The 24,551-nt window shown below is 43.3% G+C and overlaps 1 protein-coding gene across 1 annotated transcript in view; it reads left to right on the top strand.

Annotated features, from left to right (window-relative positions):
- Window positions 1-6,154, top strand: part of LOC129867201 (centrosome-associated protein CEP250-like) — a 69,413-nt gene extending 63,259 nt beyond the window's left edge. The window contains exon 17 of the mRNA XM_055940442.1: window positions 5,490-6,154. Coding sequence (XP_055796417.1) covers window positions 5,490-5,549 — 60 coding nt within the window. The 3' untranslated portion in view covers window positions 5,550-6,154. The remainder of the gene's footprint in view (window positions 1-5,489) is intronic.
- The last annotated feature ends 18,397 nt before the right edge of the window (window positions 6,155-24,551 follow it).

The following is a 24,551-nucleotide window of genomic DNA, read 5'->3' as shown; positions in this document are numbered from 1 at the left end:
GATTTTCTAAGTGTCTTACAGCGAAAACACAATAAATCGTTATATTAGCTTAGCACATAGCAATTAGCAGCCCAGCATTGATTCTAGCCAAAGTGAGCGATAAAAGTCAACATCGCCAAAAGATATTAATTTTTTCACTAACCTTCTCAGAATTCTTCCGATGACACTCCTGTAACATCACATTACAACATGCATATACAGTTTGATCGAAAATGTTTATATTTAGCCCCCAAAATCATGGTTAGACAATGTGAAATGTAGCTCAGTTGGTCAGAAAATGTCCTTGCGCCACTTAGACAGTGATCTACTCTTATACATAAATACTCATAAACGTGACTAAAAAATACAGGGTGGACAGGGATTGATAGACAATTTAATTCTTAATACAATTGCGTTATTACATTTTTTAATTTATCCTTACTTTTCAATACAGTTTGCGCCAAGCGAAGCTACGTCAAAAAACATGGCGTCCTAAGCCACTAAAATGTTTCGACAGAAACACGATTTATCATAATAAAAATGTCCTACCTTGAGCTGTTCTTCCATCAGTATCTTGGGCAAAGGATCCTTTCTTGGGAGAAATCGTCTTTTGGTGGAAAGCTGTCCTCTTGCCATGTGGAAATGTCAACTGAGTTCGGGATGAACTGAAAAGCATGCCCAACTTTTCACATCGTTGCAAAAATAAATGTCCCAAAATCGCACTAAACGGATATAAATTGCTATAAAACGCTTTAAATTAACTACCTTATGATGTTTTTAACTCCTATAACGAGTGAAAAGATGACCGGAGAAATATAACAGGCTAAACTAACGCTTGGAACAGGAGCGGGTCGGTGTCCAGCACGCGCGTTACGCAGCTCCAAAAGAATGACTAGCTTCAGGGTTTTTTCATTTGTAGGGCCTGTGAACGAGCAATCGAGCCCGTTGGAATCGTCATCACGTAAAGGCATCCAGGGGAAGACGTAAGAAGTGTCCGTATAGTCATAGCAACGACAGTGCCCCTTTAAATGACTTCAGAAGAGTGGCCAACATTTCTCAAATCTGACTCCATGTCAGGGAAATTGCTGTAGAATGGGCTCTGTTCCACTTAGAGACAAAATTTCAACTCCTATAGAAACTATAGACTGTTTTCTATCCAATAATAATAATAATATGCATATTGTACGATCAAGGATTTTGTGGGAAGCCGTTTAAAAAATTAGCCAAATTAGCATAAGTAGTCTAAACAGCGCCCCCATCCCCAACAGGTTAAAGGTAGTGTCTCACATCTGATACTGGGGAGAGGACTACCATCTAAGGCGAACATGGGCGTGGCCTTCCCTAACTGTCTGAGAGGAATGTCATGTTTCCGAGCCCATGCTTCGTCCATAAAACAACCCTCAGCCCCAGAGTCTATCAAGGCACTGCAGGAAGCAGCCGAACCGGTCCAGCGTAGATGGACCGACAAGGTAGTACAGGATCTTGATGGAGAGATCTGAGTAGTAGCGCTCACCAGTAGCCCTCCGCTTACTGATGAGCCCTGGCCCTTTACTGGACATGACATGACAAAATGTCCAGCAGAACCGCAATAGAGGCAAAGGCGGTTGGTGATTCTCCGTTCCCTCTCCTTAGTCGAGACGCGAATACCTCCCAGCTGCATGGGCTCAGTCTCTGAGCCGATGGGAGGAGATGGTTGAGAAGCGGAGAGGGGAAACACCGTTAACGCGAGCTCTCTTCCACAAGCTCGGTGACGAAGATCTACCCGTCGTTCTATGCGGATGGCGAGTGCAATCAAAGAGTCCACGCTGGAGGGAACCTCCCGGGAGAGAATCTCATCCTTAACCTCAGCGTGGAGTCCCTCCAGAAAACGAGCGAGCAACGCCGGCTCGTTCCAGTCACTGGATGCAGCAAGAGTGCGAAACTCTATAGAGTAATCCGTTATGGATCGATCACCTTGACATAGGGAAGCCAGGGCCCTGGAAGCCTCCTTCCCAAAAACTGAACGATCAAAAACCTGTATCATCTCCTCCTTAAAGTTCTGATAAACGTTAGAACACTCAGCCCTTGCCTCCCAGATAGCTGTGCCCCACTCCCGAGCCCGACCAGTAAGGAGTGATATGACGTAAGCGATCCGAGCTCTCTCTCCTGAGTATGTGTTGGGCTGGAGAGAGAACACAATATCACACTGGGTGAGAAAGGAGCGACACTCAGTGGGCTGCCCAGAGTAACATGGTGGGTTATTAACCCTAGGTTCCGGAGACTCGGAAGACCAGGAAGTAGCTGGTGGCACGAGACGAAGACTCTGAAACTGTCCTGAGAGATCGGAGACATGAGCGGCCAGGGTCTCAACGGCATGACGAGCAGCAGACAATTCCTGCTCGTGTCTGCCGAGCATTTCTCCCTGGATCTCGACGGCAGTGTTGCGAGAATCCGTAGTCGCTGGGTCCATTCTTGGTCGGATTCTTCTGTTATGCTGGTGAATGAGGACCCAAAAGCGACGTAATAGAAACAGAGTCTTTATTCCAGTCTTAAACAAACAATGATTCTCAATCCTCTCGTCAGTAGAGAGGAACGACTGGAGACGCGACCACAGACTGCAGGTCGCTTCAGGAAGGCACAGGCCGTAGCTGACATAGACACCTGCTCACACGCAGCATCTGAAGAAGGCAAAAACATGACAGGGCGGAACAAGGACACGGAACAGCAAACATCAAACAAGAATCCGACAAGGACAGAAGCGGAAAACAGAGGGAGAAATAGGGACTCAAATCAGAGGGCAAAATAGGGGACAGGTGTGAAAGAGTAAATGAGGTCGTTAGGAGAATGAGAAACAGCTGGGAGCAGGAACGGAACGATAGAGAGAGAGAGCGGGAGAGGGAGAGAGGGAGGAGGAGAGAGAGGGATAGAAAGAGGGAAAGAACCTAATAAGACCAGCAGAGGGAAGCACAGGGACAAGACATGATGATCAAAGACAAAACATGACAATATCAAATTAAATTGCAGACTGATATATCTAAAGTTCATTACTGAGCGTTCGAAAATGGCATCCCGCGGTCTCTTTCTGCGTAAAGTTCAACGTCGAAAAGAAGGCGTACCTCACTCCTTGGTGTTTTATAACCTCTGAGAGCTACGTAGGAAGCCCATTCCACTTCTCATTGGTTACTGACATCCAGGGGAAGGCGGGTGCAGTTCGTGTCGTTCCATAGGATATACACACCCCTTTAAACTGAACTGAGATCAGAGCTTCGCTCTCAGACCTTCGCTCTCAGACCTTCGCAAAACCTGTCATGGATTTCGCTGTAGAAAGAGTTCTGTTCCACTCAGAGACATAATTCAAACGGCTATAGAAACTAGATAGTGTTTTCTATCCAATAATAACAATAATATGCATATTGTACGATCAAGAATTGAGTAGGAAGCCGTTTCATCTGTAGAGACAATTATGCTAATTTGAAACAGCACCCCCTATAGTCGCAAGAAGTTAACTTCTATAGGATAGGGGGCAGCAAATTCACTATTGGATAAATAGCGTGCCCAATTTCAACTTCCTTCTACTCATCCCCAGAATATAAGATATGCATATTATTTGGATAGAAAACACTCTGAAGTTTCTAAAACTGTTTGAATCATGTCATGTAAGTATAACAGAACTTATGTAGCAGGCAAAACCCCGAGGACTAACCATTCATTTTTTAATTTTTTTTTTAAAGTCACTGTCTGTTCAATGAGATTTCATTGGAATACTGGATTTCTAATCACCCTGTTTTCAGTTCCTACCGCTTCCTCTGGATGTCACCACTCTTTGGAAATAGGTTGAGGTTATTCCTTTGTGCAATGAAGATGTGAGGCCACCTGGAAACAGTGTAATGTCATGTGTACTGTTTGAGAGTTGCGCAAGACTAGAAAAGTAGCGTTAGTTTGTTGATTTCCTGTATTGAAAACAGATAGACCCGTCTTCAATTTGATCGATTGTTAACATTTACAAATACCTTAAGTTGTATTAAAAAAGTAGTTTGAAATGTTTTGGCAAAGTTTAGAGGTAATTTTTGAGATATTTTGTAATGACTTTGCGCAAATTGGAAGCTGTTTTTTTGTGGATCAACCGCGCAAAATAAATGGACAATTTGGATATATATGGACAGAATTAATCGAACAAAAGGACCATTTGTGATGTTTATGGGACATATTGGAGTGCCAACAAAAGAATCTCGTCAAAGGTAAGGCATGATTTATATTTTATTTCTGCGTTTTGTGTCGTGCCTGCAGTGTTGAAATATGCTACACTCTCTTTGTTTACTGTTGTGCTATCATCAGATAATAGCATCTTATGCTTTCGCCGAAAATCCTTTTTGAAATCTGACAAGGTGGCTGGATTCACAACGAGTGTAGCTTTAATTTGGTATCTTACATGTGTGATATAATGAAAGTTTGATTTTATATCATTTTTTAAAATTTGGCTCTACATTTTCCCTGGCTATTGGCCAAGTGGGACGGTAGCGTCCCACATATCCTAGGGAAGTTAAAGAAAAAAATAAGCGAACAAATTTGGTGTTCGCCAAAAGGCACGAGGGAGACTCCCCAAACATATGGAAGAAGGTACTCTGGTCAGATGAGACTAAAATTGAGCTTTTTGGCCATCAAGAAAAATGCTATGTCTAGCGCAAACCAAACACCTCTCATCACCCCGAGAACACCATCCCCACAGTGAAGCATGGTGGTGGCAGCATCATGCTGTGGGAATGTTTTTCATCAGCAGGGACTAGGAAACTGGTCAGAATTGAAGGAATGATGGATGGCGCTAAATACAGGGACATTCTTGAGGGAAACCTGTTTCAGTCTTCCAGAGATTTGAGACTGGGACGAAGGTTCACCTTCCAGCAGGACAATGACCCCTAAGCATACTGATAAAGCAACACTTGAGTGGTTTAAGGGGAAACATTTAAATGTCTTGGATTGGCCTAGTCAAAGCCCAGACCTCAATCCAATTGAGAATCTGTGGTATGACTTAAAGATTGCTGTGTTCCAGTGGAACCCATCCAACTTGAGGGAGCTGGAGCAGTTTTGCCTTAAAGAATGGGCAGAAAATCCCAGTGGCTAGATGTGCCAAGCTTATAGAGACATACCCTAAGAGACTTGCAGCTGTAAATGCTGCAAAAGGTGACTTTACAAAGTATTGACTTTGAGGGGATGAATAGTTATGCACGCTCAAGTTTTCCTTTTTTTTTGTCTTATTTCTTGTTTGTTTCACTATACACAATATTTTGTATCTTCAAAGTGGTAGGCATGTTGTGTAAATCAAATAATACAAACCCCCCAAAAATGAATTTTAATTCCAGGTTGTAAGGCAACAAAATAGGAAAAATGCCAAGGGGGTGAATACTTTCACAAGCCACTGTAACTTTAACTCAATCCCAATTTGATAATACTCTGCAATAACTAAAAACAAAACACTGATCTTGTGCCTCATTTCTTCCAATTTTATCCATCTGTGTCGTCTCTTTGTCTGTCAGAGTCTGAAAGAGGGTCTCTCTGTCCAAGAGAGAATGAAGCTGTTTGAGCCCATGGACTAGAAGAAGATCTGATCAATTTTTTTTGCCTCATTCTTTAGTGTGTGTGTGTATATGTGTTTGTGTGGTGTTTGCCAATCGTGTGCAACAGTGCTAGTCTGAGTACAAGTCTCTTTAGCTAACATTCCACTCCTTGCCACTTCTTGCCATTGCCAATCTTCATCTTTGGCAAATTACATAGAGTACAGGGAGTGGATTAGCTAAAGATACTGGTACCCAGACTACTGCAATGCTTGCCTGTGATCTGTAGAGTGTAACATTGGGAGATTTTTAGAGCATTGATGTGGTGAGGTTGCAAGTATTGTGATTAACTATTTATGTATGTATTATTACACAGACCAAAATATTGCGCAAGTGTGCTAACTAATAAAATGCTCTTACAGGGCTCAATGCACAATGTGTTTCTCTCCTCCTAGTCTACTTCACCACAGCCGGACAGTGATGTGAACTGATTAAATTAGGGCAAAACAAAATTCCCTATGTAAGAACACACTCAAATCTAAATACTGGTCATGTAAAAATGCATGGCTATGATTTTTTCAATGTATTATAATACACTTGTCCTGTATTTTAGTGTTCCATATTATTAATAAAATGTTTTTTATTTGAATGTCAAAGTGTGTCTAAATAAATGTAATGTCGGAACCATTTTTCTGTTTCCATCCTCTTTCTCCCAGTGAACATGGTAACACCTGACCACAAGGTTTCCCTCTCACAGCAGTCAGAGTATTCATTGGCATTCTCTCACTCACTCTCCTTATGGCGTTTGTTTTTCTCAATACGATGGGAGGCCTCGCATCCCTTCCCCACAATTGATTTGGGATCCACTATTAAACTATAGTTCTGTAAACTACCTGAAAACATGCAACGGTGGTGTCGTTTAGTGGTAGGATCGTCCCATTGGAAGATTGTATAGGCATAGATTATTAATAATCTATTTTACAGTGTTGTGGAGGGTAGCCTAAACATAATTTACTCACCTTCATTTTAAGTGAGCGTTTATCCACCTTTTACAGAAAAATGTATTGAACATATAGGGAGCATAGCTTTTTTCACTGCAACCTGGGATCAGCTATTTTTTTCCACTACCCCACTGTTTCTACAGCATCTAGCTGGCAGAGTGGATCTGAAATGTCCTTTGTTTAAACTTTACAGCGACGCTATGGAAATTGAAACGTAAACTGTCCCATCATATGAATTTGGCACATTTTGATTCACCATGGGTGATGTTGGTTCATCCTGATTCTCAGACGTATGCAGAGAAGAGGAAATTGGTCCCGGTGAGGAAGTGTGTCATTCACAGCACTTATGGTTTTAATAACTGCAGCAATTATGACTTTCATTGTGTAAACAATTCCAGAGTGCTCATATTCTTGAAGAATGTACACTATGCTCACTGTTTTGAGACCACAATAATGTGCCGCTAATAACTTTATTAAAAATACTTTTTTTCTTTACTGGAATATATTTGATTTTACCTTTATTTCAACAGTGACACAACGGACCGGTGTCTTTCATAAGGCAGCCCTGCATTTTACAATTTCACACATTTGACAAAATACCAGAGAATACAAAAATACACACTTAAAACATTCACATTCCTCAACAAAGATGTCCTCAACCATATTTTGAACTGCCCGAGAGTCATCAATGTAACTAGTTGCAAGGAACTTGTTATTCCATACATGAGGTGCAAAGGCAGTTTTTTCTAAGTCTGGAGCAACAGATATAACAGTACATCATATAACATTATTACGCCGCTACATATCCACAATGCAAAATGTATAATACCACCATACAACAATATTACAATGTACATGTGTGCGTCTGTACCGTTGTGTGTGTCTCTTCAGTCTCCGCTGTTTCATAAGGTGTATTTGATAATTTAAAAAAAATCTGGTTCTACTGCTTGCATCAGTTACTTGATGTGGAATAGAGTTACATGTAGTACTGTGTGACTCCCATAGTCTATTATGTATTTGGGGATTGTGAAGAGAACTATGGTGGCATTTCTTGTGGGGTATACATAGGTGTCTGAGCTTGTCAACAGTTCTTACAAAAACAAGTAGTGATGAAGTCAATTTCTCCTCAACTTTGAGCCATGAGAGATTGACATGCTTATCATTAATGTTAGCTCCCCGTGTACTTTTAAGGGCCAGCCGTGCTGACCTGTTCTGAGCCAATTGTAATTTTCCTAAGTCCCTCTTTGTGGCACCTGACCACACAACTGAACAGTAGTCCAGGTGCGACAAAACTAGGCCCTGTAGTACCTTCCTTGCTGATAGTGTTGTTAAGAAGGCAGAGCAGGGCTTTATTATGGACAGATTATTCCCTATCTTAGCTACTGTTGTATCAATATGGTTTGACAATGACAGTTTACAATCCAGGAGTACTCCAAGCAGTTTAGTCACCTCAACTTGCTCAATTTTCACATTATTCATTACAAGATTTAGTTAAGGTTTAGGGTTTAGAGAATGATTTGTCACAAATACAGTGCTTTTAGTTTTGAAATATTTCGGGCTAACTTATTCCTTGCCATCCATGGCTTTACTCAAAGCTAGTGGCATGTCGTTAGTAAAGATTGAAAAAAAAGGGGCCTAGACAGCTGCCCTGTGGAATTCCTGATTGTACCTGGATTATGTTGGAGGCTTCAATTAAAGCTTCAATTAAAGAACACCCTCTGTGTTTGAATTTGAATTTGAATTTGGCGCTCTACATTTTCCCTGGGTCCCGCAAGCGTCCCGCCTATCCCAGTGAGGATTTAAACAGCTTGGAAAATTCCAGAAAATGATGTCATGGCTTTAGAAGCTTCTGATGGGCTAATTGACATAATTTGAGTCAATTGTAGTTGTACCTGTGTATGCATTTCAAGGCCTACCTTCAAACTCAGTGCCTCTTTGCTTGACATCATGGGATTTTTTTTTTAAATCAGCCAAGACTTCAGAAAAAAAATTGTAGACCTCCACAAGTCTGGTTCATCCTTGGGAGCAATTTCCAAATGCCTGAAGGTACCACGTTCATCATTGCAAACAATAGTACACAAGTATAAACACCATGGGACCACGCAGCCGTCATACCGCTCAAGAGGAGATGCGTTCTGTCTCCTAGAGATGAATGTACTTTGGTGCGAAAAGTGCAAATCAATCCCAGAACAACAGAAAAGGACCCTGTGAAGATGCTGGAGGAAACAGGTACAAAAGTATCTATATCCACAGTAAATCGAGTCCTATATATCGACAGAACCTGAAAGGCCGCTCAGCAAGGAAGAAACCACTGCTCAAAAACCACCATAAAAAAGCCAGACTATGGTTTGCAACTGCACATGGGGACAAAGATTGTACTTTTTGGAGAAATGTCCTCTGGTCTGATGAAACAAAAATAGAACTGTTTGCCCATAATGACCATCGTTATGTTTGGAGGAAAAAGGGGGACGCTTGCAAGCCGAAGAACACCATCCCAACAGTGAAGGACGGGGGTGGCAGCATCATGTTGTGGGGTGCTTTGCTGCAGGAGAGACTGGTGCACTTCACAAAATAAATGGCATGAGGAAGGGAGATTATGTGGATATATTGAAGCAACATCTCAAGACATCAGTCAGGAAGTTAAAGCTTGGTCGCAAATGGGTCTTCCAAATGGACAATGACCCCATGCATATTTCCAAAGTTGTGGAAAAATGGCTTAAGGACAACAAAGTCAAGTTATTGGAGTGGCCATCACAAAGCCCTGACCTCAATCCCATAGAAAATTTGTGGGCAGAACTGAAAAAGCATGTGTGAGCAAGGAGGTATACAAACCTGACTCAGTTACACCAGCTCTGTCAGGAGCAATGTGCCAAAAGTCACCCAACTTATTGTGGGAAGCTTGTGGAAGGCTACCCAAAACATTTGACCCAAGTTAAACAATTTAAAAGCAATGCTACCAAATACTAATTGAGTGTATGTAAACTTTTGGCCCACTGGGAATGTGATGAAAGAAATAAAAGCTGAAATAAATCACTCTACTATTATTCTGACATTTCACATTCTTAAAATAAAGTGGTGATCCTAACTGACCTAAGACAGGGAATGTTTACTAGGATAAAGTGTCAGGAATTGTGAAAAACTGAGTTTAAATGTATTTGGCTAAGGTGTATGTAAACTTCCGACTTCAACTTTTCCATTAATAAGAAGGGGCTAGAAGCATCTTATATGGTGAGCTACCGAGTGGCTAGGACAGGCAAGCCCCATACTATTGTGGAGGACTTAATTCTTCCTGCTGCCGCGAATATGGCTGGGACAATGCTGGGGGAAAGGCCAAAAAACAATTACTGCTTGCATGATGGCGAGTTGCATGACCACTTGCATGATGACGAGTTTCTCGCACGACTGGCCTATCTGGGTGATGTTTTTTCTCGCCTGAATGATCTGAATCTAGGATTACAGGGATACTCCGCAACTTTATTCAATGTGCGGGACTAAATTGAGGCTATGATTATAAGAAGTTGGAGCTTTTTTCTGTCTGCATTAACAAACACAACACACGTCTTTCCATTATTGCATGATTTTTTTGTGTGCAAATGAACTCAAGTTTACGGACAATGTCAAATGTGATATAGCACTATACCTGAGCTTGGTGCGCAATTACGCAGGTACTTTCTAAATACAGCCGACACAAACAACTGGATTTGTTATCCCTTTAATGCCCTGCCTCCAGTCCACTTACCGATGTCTGAACAGGAGTGCCTCATCGAAATTGCAACAAGCGGTTCTCTGAAATATTTATTTAATCAGAAGCCACTGCCAGGTTTCTGGATAGGGAAGACATTAACCTGTAGCCATTAACCTGTAGCCAAACCTCAGAGTTTCTTGCCTTGGCAAATCTCACTGTTAAGACACTGATGCCCTTTGCAACCACGTACTGTATCTATGTGAGAGTGGATTCTTGTCCCTCACTAGCATGAAAACTAAATAAAAATTATTGAAGACTGAGACTCTCTCCAATACAACCCAACATTGCAGAGTAATGTGCATCCTTTCAAGCACAACCTTCTCATTGACCTGTGGAGAGTTATTCACAATTTTTTGAGGAACAAAGAATGTTTTATATGTAAGATGGCTAAATAAAGAGCAAAATTATTTGTGGCTTGGTCCTATAAGAGCTCTTTGTCACTTCCCACGAGCCAGGTTGTGACAAAAACTCCACACCCCCTACCAAAACCTGCGGGCTCTCCTTCACTGCAGCCGAGGTGAGTAAAACATTTAAACGTGTTAACCCTCGCAAGGCTGCAGGCCCAGACGGCATTCCAGCCGCGTCCTCAGAGCATGCGCAGACCAGCTGGCTGGTGTGTTTACGGACTTATTCAATCAATCCTTATCCCAGTCTGCTGTTCCCACATGCTTCAAGAGGGCCACCATTGTTCCTGTTCCCAAGAAAGCTAAGGTAACTGAGCTAAACGACTACCGCCCCGTAGCACTCACTTCCGTCATCATGAAGTGCTTTGAGAGACTAGTCAAGGACCATATCACCTCCACCCTACCGGACACCCTAGACCCACTCCAATTTGCTTACCGACCCAATAGGTCCACAGACGACGCAATCGCAACCACACTGCACACTGCCCTAACCCATCTGGACAAGAGGAATACCCATGTGAGAATGCTGTTCATCGATTACAGCTCAGCATTTAACACCATAGTACCCTCCAAACTCGTCATCAAGCTCGAGACCCTGGGTCTCGACCCCGCCCTGTGCAACTGGGTCCTGGACTTCCTGACGGGCCGCCCCCAGGTGGTGAGGGTAGGTAACAACATCTCCACCCCGCTGATCCTCAACACTGGGGCCCCACAAGGGTGCGTTCTGAGCCCTCTCCTGTACTCCCTGTTCACCCACGACTGCGTGGCCATGCACGCCTCCAACTCAATCATCAAGTTTGCGGATGACACTACAGTGGTAGGCTTGATTACCAACAACGACGAGACGGCCTACAGGGAGGAGGTGAGGGCCCTCGGAGTGTGGTGTCAGGAAAATAACCTCACACTCAACGTCAACAAAACAAAGGAGATGATTGTGGACTTCAGGAAACAGCAGAGGGAGCACCCCCCTATCCACATCGACGGGTCAGTAGTGGAGAAGGTGGAAAGTTTTAAGTTCCTCGGTGTACACATCACGGACAAACTGAATTGGTCCACCCACACAGACAGCGTCGTGAAGAAGGCGCAGCAGCGCCTCTTCAAACTCAGGAGGCTGAAGAAATTCGGCTTGTCACCAAAAGCACTCACAAACTTCTACAGATGCACAATCGAGAGCATCCTGTCGGGCTGTATCACCGCCTGGTACGGCAACTGCTCCGCCCACAACCGTAAGGCTCTCCAGAGGGTAGTGAGGTCTGCAGAACGCACCCTCCAGGACACCTACACCACCCGATGTCACAGGAAGGCCATAAAGATCATCAAGGACAACAACCACCCAAGCCACTGCCTGTTCACCCCGCTATCATCCAGAAGGCGAGGTCAGTACAGGTGCATCAAAGCAGGGACCGAGAGACTGAAAAACAGCTTCTATCTCAAGGCCATCAGACTGTTAAACAGCCACCACTAACATTTAGCGGCCGCTGCCAACATACTGACTCAACTCCAGCCACTTTAAAAATGGGAATTGATGGAAATTATGTAAAAATGTACTACTAGCCACTTTAAACAATGCCACTTAATATAATGTTTACATACCCTACATTACCCATCTCATATGTATATACTGTACTCTATATCATCTACTGCATCTTGCCATCTTTATGTAATACATGTACCACTAGCCACTTTAAACTATGCCACTTTATGTTTGCATACCCTACAGTACTCATCTCATATGTATATACCGTACTCTATACCATCTACTGCATCTTGCCTATGCCGTTCTGTACCACCACTCATTCATATATCTTTATGTACATATTCTTTCTCCCTTTACACTTGTGTGTGTATAAGGTAGTAGTTGTGGAATTGTTAGGTTAGATTACTTGTTGGTTATTACTGCATTGTCGGAACTAGAAGCACAAGCATTTCGCTACACTCGCATTAACATCTGCTAACCATGTGTATGTGACTAATAAAATTTGATTTGATTTGATTTGATTCATTCTTATGTTTAATAAATGTAAGTGTGTGTGTGGCAGGCTTACAATGATGGCAAAAAAAATACATTTGAGAGTGTGTTGACCCTGGTGCTAGAGGAGGTACGCAGCTGGAGGTTGAGTGTTTGAAGGAGTACGGGACTATAAAACGTTTGGGAACCATTGCTGTAGAGCATCTTCTGTTTCCAGAAGGTGTCAAAGTTATCTATAAAAGTGATTCTAACTGAGCTACAGTAACATTTTCGCCAGATGTGTAATGCAGATAGTCTGCTGAATCTTTCACATTCGTAGCCCAACGATGGTACCGGACATGAAATGATTGGCTGATTTTTGGAATCTTTCAGTGCTAGAATCAGTTCTTTAAAATCAGTTTTTAGAAGTTCCGAGCTAGCCCTCCTGATGTCGTTTGACCCCACATGGACTACGACAGAGTCAGCTCCCGGTCATGCACAGCATGCACAGTACTTCCGTTTTTTCCCAAATGACATTTTCTAGGTTTTGTTTTTCCAGGTTTTGGATTTCTATATTTCTTTATGGTTTACCCCATTTTTTCACACTTTTTAATAGAAATGCAACCAAATTGGATTTTCTGTATTCACAACAATGCTTAAATCAAATCAGGGGATGACTTTTGAGTTCGAGGAAAAATCGAAGAAACTTGGATTTTGGTCTGTAGTTGCCCTTTTATTATTGTTGCCCTGCACTGTTATTTGGTTAGCATGTTTTCTGTAGTGCAGTAAGCGCAAGTGATTCAGCCACCAATGGAATGGGTGGAGTAAAAGGCCAGCAACACGCTATATTATCCAGAGCCCCATGAAATGACACCATGTATACATTCTACAGACCCTACTGAGTATTCCCTACAATAATTTTACTGCTGCACACAGAATAGTTCTTGCTCTAAGCCAATATGTATTCTGTATACAGTGATTCGCTTTGGGAGCATTTACTCACCTTGAATTGGACAAAAAAAAATCTTAAATGAGTCGGACGGGAAGGATGTACTCCAAAAACCCGAACAGGCCCTCATCCCAGTCCTTCGCTGGAGAAATGAACTGGAGATATCGTGGAAAGAGTTTGGGGTGCCTTGTCAGGCGACGAGTGGCTAATCTGCCTTTGCCATCCGTACTGTTAGCTAACGTTCAATCGCTGGAAAATAAATAGGACGAACTGAAAGCACGTATATCCTAAATTAAAAACTGTAATATCTTATGTTTCACCGAGTCGTGGCTGAACAACAACATTAATAACATGCAGCTGGCAGGTTAAACACTGTATCGGCAGGATAGAACAGCAGCCTCTGGTAAGACACGGGGCGGGGGCCTATGTATATTTGTAAACAACAGCTGGTGCACAATATCTAAGGAAGGCTCGAGGTTTTGCTCGCCTGAGGTAGAGTATCTCATGATAAGCTGTAGACCACACTATCTACTGAGAGAGTTTTCATCCATATTTTTCGTAGCTGTCTATGTACCATCACAGACCGATGCTGGCACTAAAACCACACTCAATGAGCTGTATAACGCCATAAGCAAACAGGAAAACACTTGTCCAGAGGCGGCGCTCCTAGTGGCCAGGGACTTTAATGTAGGGAATCTTTATTCAGTTTTACCTAATTTCTATCAGCATGTTAAATGTTTCTTGCTGTATTGTTGTCCCCAGGCTATTGCACACACAGCACATATAAGCATGGGATATCAACCATTCAAAGTTTGCCTTTGTAAGGACAGATGCTTGGAGACGAGAAGCAAGTACAGGGAGTGAACAATTAATTAATAAACAGACATGAAAAAGGACATGACAGCGTCTGGTTAATGCTGACACGGGGAACAAACTGAGGAACAGACAGACATAAAGGGGGCAATCAACATAGTGAAGGAGTCCAGGTGAGTCCAATATTGCGCTGATGTGTGTAATGATCAAATCAAATTTTATTTTTCACATACACATGGTTAGCAGATGTTAATGATGGTGACAGGTGTGCGTAATGATGGGCCTTTGAGCACCAGAGAGGGGGACCGGGAGCAGGCATGACAGTCGTCCCCCCTCCAGGGGCGAGCCTGACGGGCCAGCCAAGGCAGGGGGAAGCCCAACGAGAGCCGACTGAAGAGTGGAAGCCTGACGAGCCGGCGGAGGCGTGGGAGCCTGGCGTGGGAGTCATGACGTGGAATGGGAGCCTGTTGAGCCGGCTGAGGCATGATGTGGGATGGGAGCCTGATGAGCCAACTGAGGCGTGGGAGCCTGACGAACCGGCTGAGGCGTGGGAGCCTGGCGAACCGGCTGAGGCATGATGTGGGGTGGGAGCCTGCTGAGCCAACCGAGGCAAGGAAACTTCTTGAGCCAGCTAAGGCATGGAAAAACTGATGAGCCAGCTGAGGCACCCCCGTATCCTTTGGCAGCGGCCCTGGACCCGACGTCACCAACCAAGACAAAAAACTAAACTGTCTGATGCTTCAAATTGTGGTGTCAGCATTCTGTGAGGAGCGAGTACAGGGAGTGAAAATCTAATTAATAAACAGACATGAAACAAGACAGGACAGCGTCTGGACATGAAAAACATAACATTAACTTCTTGACGCACGGATCCCTTTAGCGGGATTATTTTCATCAACAACCGTTGAATTGCAGAGCACACAATTCCCCAAAAATTGCAAAAAATATTTATAGTGTGTGTGTATGTGCAAAAAGGGTTTTCATGTGTGTTTGTGTGGGGTGTGTGTGCGTGTGTGCGTGTTTGAAGAAGTGTGTGTTTGTAGAGGTGCTTCCCCAGGAGCATATCACTTTCAACAGTATGGAACTGAGGGGGATATCTACTTAGCTTCCTCTCTCAAAAGGAAGAGGAAGAAGAAGAGTCTAGATTCTTGTTATTCTACCCTCTGGTTATTTCATGCACAGGCACTGGTGGGATGGGGCCACCGGAGAGGTAAGAGTGGCCATATAAGTCATGGGCCCAGGTCAATGAGGTCAGAGTTCCTCAAAACTGTAGGATTCGTAACTTGCTTTTAGTATTCAGTTACAAAGATGCAATTCCGCAATGAAATAACAATAACACGACAGCTGACCTCTGTTCATGTCAGATATATCACTAACATGGCACATGCAGGAGTATGCCAGAAAACCATGGCTAGCTAGTTTGTTGCCCGGCTAACCTATATTTCAGCAAGTGTAGTGACTGTTTAAATTCAGCTCCAGTAACAATCAGATATTATATACAATATTATGATTGGCAATGACAACTGTTATATGATACACATGTAATTACAGTGTAAATACTAATAACAGATACAAGTTTTTGGCTTAATCTTTGTTTACCAAGTAGGCTACTGGTAAGGCCATAACAGAAATAAGCAAGCAAGGCTTGGATTGGTCAATAAGATAGGGTGCTGCGTCTTTAATAGCACCTTATTCCCTATCTTGTGCCCTGTTTTTGATCAAAGCCCATAGGCTTCCATTTGGGATGCATCCAGGGTGCTGCATTCACAGACATACCATGTTGTTTTTGCCTTCTCAGCGGGAGAGAGAAGTTTACAGTGACATAAATATACATGATAAATATCTGTAATGAACATCTCCTTGTTTTTCTTTGCTCTTTAAAAGTGCAAGCTCACATGACTGTGTTCATTACACTCCACAGGGCCACAGGGGCTTTAAGAGGAGGAGGAGAAGGAGAAGGGGGACGAGGAATAGAAAGAGAGGGGAGGAGAAGGTGGGGAAGGTGGATGATGGGAAGAGGAGGGGTATGAGAAGCAGAACGAGAAGGAGGGGTTGAGGAGGAGAGGGAGGAGGAGGGGGGGGAGAAGAGGAGGATGGGTGTCGGGTTTTTAACAAGGTGCTGTGTTCCTTCTTAGAAAAAGAAGGGAGTGGGAAGAAGAGTGGCGGAGAGATTAAGTGTTCAGCTGAGAATTTGAGATGCATAATTTATTAGGGACAAAGTAATTAAACAGCTGAGAGAAGCCCAGAGGACAGAAGCAGTCTGGATCAGGTAAAGGAGACGGAGGAGGGGGAACACTGGTCGCATCCCAAATGCCATCCTTTTCTGTATATAGTGCACTACTTTTGACCAGAGCCCATAGACACATAATTAAGAATGAGTTAGGTAGAGCTAGTTGAATATCACGGCCCAGCCACATGGCATCAAGAGTAGAGAGTATCCAGATATATCGTCTGTTTAAGATCTAATACACTGGAGGCCAATTGCCAAGACCCAGTACTAGTGGTAGCTGGTAATACTAATGTAGCACATGGGGATGTGTGAGCTTTTCGCGTGGTGCATAATGGTAAGATGCTCCAGGAGGGCGTTCACATGTGCTAGCAAAGGCAGAGTGTTATGTTCATTATATAGCTCAGTTTGTTGTATGGGTCTGTTGACTCACTGTATTGTTATCCAGAAGGGCCACCGGACTTTGGCTAAATGTTGTTGTTATGCTAGCTGAGGAATGTGAGCATGTTAGAGTGATGGCAAATAACGAACAAAGTCTTGTTCTTCCAACACAACATTGGCGACTAGGATGGCCTCATCCCCACCATATCTCTGCCTCCTCTGTACCAATTTCTGCCTCACCCAGGAGGAGCTCTCATTCCCTGGGAGCAATGGGAAGGCTAGTTTGAAACGTACCTTCTAGCCATAGGACTGTATACTGTTGCCGGCACCAGGAAACGTGCTATGCTCCTACACTGCCTCGGGAGAAGAGGGGCACCGCATTTTCAGCACTTTGTGACCTGCGGCCTCATACGAAGAAATAATAGCAGCTCTTAACGGATTTTAAAAAAATCTGAAAACGATCTGCTGAGACGGCTTCTGTTCAAACGACATCAGAGAGTTCATGAGTCAGCTAGCTGGTGAGTCAGCTAGCCAGTTTGTAGCTGATTTGTATGCTCTAGCACAGCAATATAATTGTGGAGCAATACAAGACGAACTGATAAGAGATCAGCTGATTGAAAAACCTCCAAACCCTGGGTACAGAAAAAGACTGTTACTTGAAGATGCTAATTTAAAACTTGCTAATTCACTCACATTTGTTCTACGAATTGAATCAGCCATTTAATTTGCTGCTAAAAATAGCTGAAACACAAGCTCACCCCACAACAAGTGCCAGCATTAGGAAGCAGTCAGTACAACAGCTACATGCTAGCTATGATGTTTGTGACAGACTCGATACAACTAGCACGGCCCCACCAAGGGCGCCAGCAGAGGCGCTGTGGAAATTGTGGATTTACCATCACGCTACAAGGGCTCCAGATTGCCCAGCTAAGGGCCAGACATGCAGATGCTTTCAAAAGTTGAACCATTTTGCAAAGTGGTGCCACTCCACATCCGCTGACGCATCAGCTCAACCACTTGCCTACGACAGCCACAAGGCAGTGATCCATACAGTGGGGCCCCACTTCAGTGAACTTTAATATGTGCCATCTCTATCCGGAAGAGAGCTGCATTCCCGTTGTCATTGACACCGGTGCCAAGGTGTCTATGCTAAATTCAACAACATACAACCAGTACTTCCAGCACTTACTGCTACGGCCTCCATCCACCACGCTCTGTAGCTATGGTCAGAGCAAGATAGATTTTGTCGGCCTCCTCCACCTCCCAATATGTTATGGTTCCAAGTCCTTGGACTCCTTCCCATTTCACGTCACATGCCAGAGTGCAAACATCATGGGCCTGGACCGTTTTGTCAGTCTTGAAATCTCTCTAAAGGATAACAGTGGGGCAAAGATACTTAAGGTGTCCTCCCCGTGTCATCATCAGTATCCAGAGCTGTTCAGTGGATTGGGATGACTGACTGCATTCACACGCAAACCGCTTTTAGAACCCAAGGTTCCCCCTGTAATTCCACCGCTGCATTGTATACCCCTGGCCCTCCGCAAAGACATAGAGTAGGATCTCCAACGACTCCTGGCTGAGGATCTAATCAAACCCATCAATGCCTCTCCCTGGGTGTCAAACCTGGTGATCCTTCAGAAGAAATCAGGGGGCATCAGAACCTGCGTTGACATGCGTGCAGCCAACAGTTCAGTGGTGCCTCACAAACATCCACCAACCACAAAGGAGGAACATCTTCCAACACTCTTCTGCAAGCTCGACCTTCGACAGAACTACATGCAGGTTCCTCTTCATTCGGAGAGCAGGAACTTAACAGCCTTCATCACTCACACTGGACTGTATCGCTATAAACGCATGGCTTTTGGCCTGAGCTCAGCACCTAGTTGCTTTCAGAAGATCTAGACCACCTTCCTCGCCGGCTGCCCTGGTGTTGTGGTCTACTTGGATGACATTGTGGTGCATTGGCCAGACGTTGCCACTGACGATGAGCACCTACGGTTGGTGTTCACCAGCCTCAACGTCCATCTCACACTGAACATTGACAGGTGTGAGTTCTCAGCATCAGCTATAGACTTTGGGGTTCCAGGTGTCATTCACTGGCATCTCTCACTGCAGTTGAAAGTGCAAGCCATCCTCGAACATCAGCTTCACAGTTGGCATCGTTCCTAGGTATGACCGCCTACTACATGCGATTTCCACAAGAATACTCCTTCATTACGTCACCGGTTCTTAACCTGTCTAGGATGAGGGTGCCGCTAGCGGCACTCCCCCCCCACCCCCACTGAAAAGGCAGAGCCGCGAAATTCAAAAAAAAAATATTTTTAAAATATTTAACTTTCACACATTAATGTTGAGGATGGGGGCGCTGTTGAGACTATTTATGCTAATCGTGTAATTTTTGAAACGGCTTCCCACAAAATCCTTGATCGTACAATATGCATATTATTATTATTATTGGATAGAAAACAGTCTATAGTTTCTATAGGAGTTGAAATTTTGTCTCTAAGTGGAACAGAGCCCATTCTACAGCAATTTCCCTGACATGGAGTCAGATTTCAGAAATTTTGGCCACTGTTCTGGAGTCAGTTAAAAGGGCACTGTTATTGCTATGACTATACGGACACTGCTTACGTCTTCCCCTGGATGCCTTTACGTGATGACGATTTCAATGGGGTCGATTGCGCGTTCACAGGCCCTATAAATAAAAAAACCCTGTAGGTAGGAGCTCCTTTGCAGCTGCGTAATGCGCGTGGAGGACATCAACCTGCTATTTTTCCAAGCGTTAGTTTAGCCTGTTATATTTTTCCGGTCATGTTTTTACTCGTTATAGGAGTTAAAAACATCATAAGGTAGTTAATTTAACCTGTCTAGGATCAGCGTGGCGCTAGCGGCACACCCCCCCCCCCCCACTGAAAAACCAGTGCTGCGAAATTCAAAAAAAATATTTTTTTTAAATATTTAACTTTCACACATTAAAGTCCAATACAGCTAATGAAAGACACAGATCTTGTGAATCCAGTCAACATTTCCGATTTTTAAAATGTTTTACAGGGAAGACACAATATGTAAAGATGTACATCTATTACCTAAAAACACATTAGCATAATCCACCATCTTTTATTTGTCCACCAACACCAGTAGCCATCACCAATTCGGCTAAACTAAGATATTTATAGCCCCTAACCAACAAAAAAACTCATTAGATGACAGTCTGATAACATATTTATGGTATGGGATAGGTTTTGTTAGAAAAAAGTGCATATTTCAGGTAGATGGCATAGTTTACAATTGCACCCACCATCACAAATGGACTAGAATAATTACAATGAGCAACGTGTTTACCTAACTACTAATCATCAAACATTTCGTAAAAATACACAGCATACACGAATCGAAAGACACAGATCCTGTGAATACAGACAATATTTCAGATTTTCTAAGTGTCTTACAGCGAAAACACAATAAATCGTTATATTAGCTTAGCACATAGCAATTAGCAGCCCAGCATTGATTCTAGCCAAAGTGAGCGATAAAAGTCAACATCGCCAAAAGATATTAATTTTTTCACTAACCTTCTCAGAATTCTTCCGATGACACTCCTGTAACATCACATTACAACATGCATATACAGTTTGATCGAAAATGTTTATATTTAGCCCCCAAAATCATGGTTAGACAATGTGAAATGTAGCTCAGTTGGTCAGAAAATGTCCTTGCGCCACTTAGACAGTGATCTACTCTTATACATAAATACTCATAAACGTGACTAAAAAATACAGGGTGGACAGGGATTGATAGACAATTTAATTCTTAATACAATTGCGTTATTACATTTTTTAATTTATCCTTACTTTTCAATACAGTTTGCGCCAAGCGAAGCTACGTCAAAAAACATGGCGTCCTAAGCCACTAAAATGTTTCGACAGAAACACGATTTATCATAATAAAAATGTCCTACCTTGAGCTGTTCTTCCATCAGTATCTTGGGCAAAGGATCCTTTCTTGGGAGAAATCGTCTTTTGGTGGAAAGCTGTCCTCTTGCCATGTGGAAATGTCAACTGCGTTCGGGATGAACTGAAAAGCGTGCCCAACTTTTCACATCGTTGCAAAAATAAATGTCCCAAAATCGCACTAAACGGATATAAATTGCTATAAAACGCTTTAAATTAACTACCTTATGATGTTTTTAACTCCTATAACGAGTGAAAAGATGACCGGAGAAATATAACAGGCTAAACTAACGCTTGGAACAAGTGCGCGCCGGTGTCCTCTTGGCTCATGACGCAGCTCCCAAAGAATGACTAGCTTCAGGGTTTTTTCATTTGTAGGGCCTGTGAACGCGCAATCGACCCCGTTGGAATCGTCATCACGTAAAGGCATCCAGGGGAAGACGTAAGAAGTGTCCGTATAGTCATAGCAACGACAGTGCCCTTTTAAATGACTTCAGAACAGTGGCCAACATTTCTCAAATCTGACTCCATGTCAGGGAAATTGCTGTAGAATGGGCTCTGTTCCACTTAGAGACAAAATTTCAACTCCTATAGAAACTATAGACTGTTTTCTATCCAATAATAATAATAATATGCATATTGTACGATCAAGGATTTTGTGGGAAGCCGTTTCAAAAATTACACGATTAGCATAAATAGTGACAACAGCGCCCCCAGCCTCAACAGGTTAAGCAGTATGCTCCTTAGAACTGGACTCCGGCCTGTCAGGTAGTGATCGAAGAACTGAAACGCCCCCTCATCACGTCCCCGACCTTGGCTCACTTCCACTTGAACTGCCCAACCTACGATTATGGGGGCAGTCCTGTCTCAGGTGCATGATGGCTCGGAAAAGCCTATAGCTTTCGCCTCTCATGCAAAAGTAGGCTCTTGCTTGCAACTGGGCTTATGAGTGGTGGCTTCACTACCTTCATGGTCGCTCCTTCACCCTCAGAACAGAGGACAGAGAACAGAGCACCTTTTGGGGGGGGGGGGGGGGGGTACTGTCACGCCCTGACCATAGAGAGCTGCTTATTCTCTGTTGGTTGGGGCGTGATAGTGTCTAGGGTGGGTCATCTATGTGAATTGTATTTCTATGGTGGCCTGATATGGTTCCCAATCAGAGGCAGCTGTTTATCGTTGTCTCTGATTGGGGATCATATTTAGGTAGCCATTTTCCCCATTGTGTGTTGTGGGATCTTGTCTACAGATAGTTGCCTGTGTGCACACCAGTACCTTCATGTTTTGTTTGTTCTTGTGCTTTATTGTTTTGTTTGGTGAGTTTCAATTTATTAAAATATGTGGAACTCTACGCACGCTGCGCCTTGGTCCAATCATTACGACGATCATGACAGGTTGCAAAGGGTCCTAAACTTTATGGTAAATTTAAAGGAATTTTCCCAGAAATTTTCCATGGAGGTTAAGCCCTGGAATTTTGCCAATTTTGATTAAATTCCTAAAAAGAGTTAGCTTATAACAGTGAACCTTTTTTGTGGGATACACATAAGGCAATTCTAGGTCTTGTGGTATATTTTGGTTAAACTTTCCCCAATTCAATGGAATTGCAACCCTATGCATGCACAGTGCATTATTCCATCACATGTGCAATGCACTTTTCCATCACATGTACAGCTGATTCTCAAGATCTTGTACACTAATGAGATGCTATTGAGCCCACACTACTACACTGTCTGAGCCAACGACTACATGCTTTCTGGTAAGTTATGATTACAATACTGGGTGTGGTGAATATATTTTATACGACATACATTATTTTTTGTTAACTAGTAAATAGTAGCCTACAGCAAAGTGTGTGTAAATCATTTCTAACTTGTTAACAATTTCTGCTAGTTAGTTTTTGCTACCATGTGGGTTTTAGCTTGCTTGAGCCTGCTCTGTTTCCATACATGTTTCATTTTAAAACATTTACCGTACAAAGGAGTTGTTTAATCTAACTGCTTAACTATTTTCTGTACATGGAAATGAATTTGTTTATATTTAATTTTTTCCCCCTAATCTTTACAGGAAAATGCCATGGGCTATATCTGATGTGTGGAGACATTTCACTGCAGCTAATGTAGAAGGAAAAGCCGTGTACATTTGCAAATACTGTGCCAAATCATATGTCAAGAATGCAACAAAGATGCAGAATCATCTGGCCAAGTGCATAAAGTTCCCTCAGCGCTCACAATAAGCAAACTCTAACAAAAGTCCCTCTACTTCTATTCGAGGTGAAAATTATGAATCAGCCACCTTATTGGTAGCAACAGCTCGTGGTCCTCCTGGAATCAGATGGGTTTTTTTACTCAATGGAGGAACGTAGTCAGAGAAATGCTGATGAATGTCTTGCTTGAGCTGTGTATGCAACTGGTTCACCTCTGATGCTCACAGGCAATGTGTATTGGAAGAGATTTCTGAAAGTTCTCCACCCAGCATACACCTCTCCAACCAGACATGTGCTATCTACTCATTTGCTGGATGCAGAGTTCAACAGAGTTCAAATGAAGGTCGAGCAAATCATAGAGAAAGCAGGCTGTACTGTAATCGTCTTTGATGGGAGGTCAAATGTTCGTGGGCAAGGAATAATTAACTACATCATCTCAACCCCTCAACCAGTATTCTACAAGAGCACAGTTACAAGGGACAACAGACACACCGGTCTCTACATTGCAGATGAGCTGAAGGCAGTCATCAATGACCTTGGACCACAGAAGGTATTTGCACTGGTGACAGACAATGTTGCGAAATGAAGGATGCTTGGTCTAAAGTGGAGGAGTCCTACCCTCACATCACACCCATTGTCTGTGCTGCTCATGCATTGAATCCGTTCCTCAAGGACATTGTGGAACTGAAAACAATGGATACACTCTACAAGAGAGCCAAGGAAATGGTTAGGTATGTGAAGGGTCATCAAGTTATAGCAGCAATCTCCCTCACCAAGCAAAGTGAGAAGAATAAGAGCACCACATTGAAGCTGCCCAGCAACAACCGTTGGGGTGGTGTTGTCATCATGTCTCCTGGAGGGGAAGGAGTCTCTCCAAGAAATGGCCACATCACAGTCTGCTGATATGGACAGCACCATCAAGAGGATCCTCCTGCATGATGAATTTTGCGAGAGTGGTAAGCAGTCTGAAACTCCTGAAATCTATAGCAGTAGCCATTGCACGGATTGAGGGAGACAATGCCATCCTGTCTGATGTTCAGACTCTGCTTGTGTACAAATCCGTACTGCCCTGCCCACTTCACTGTTGCTCCAAGCGGAGGAAACTGCAGTTCTGAAATACCTCAAAAAGCGTGAAGACTTCTGCCTGAAGCCCATACCCGCCGCAGCGTACATGTTGGACCTCAAGTATGCTGGCAAGAGCATCCTGTCTGGTGCAGAGATCAACAAGGCCTATGGTGTCATCACTACCATGTCTTGCCACCTTGGCCTGGATGAGGGCAAGGTTCTTGGCAGTCTGGCGAAGTACACTTCCAAGCAAGGGCTTTGGGATGGAAATGCAATATGGCAGTCGTGCCAACATATCTCATCAGCCACCTGGTGGAAGGGACTTTGTGGATATGAGGCTCTTTCCCCTGTTGCCTCAATC

Source organism: Salvelinus fontinalis, chromosome 2 (genome assembly GCF_029448725.1).
Source record: "Salvelinus fontinalis isolate EN_2023a chromosome 2, ASM2944872v1, whole genome shotgun sequence".
Lineage (NCBI taxonomy): Eukaryota > Metazoa > Chordata > Actinopteri > Salmoniformes > Salmonidae > Salvelinus > Salvelinus fontinalis.
The sequence above is the reverse complement of the archived record's forward strand: the minus strand, read 5'-3'. Positions and strand labels throughout refer to the sequence as shown.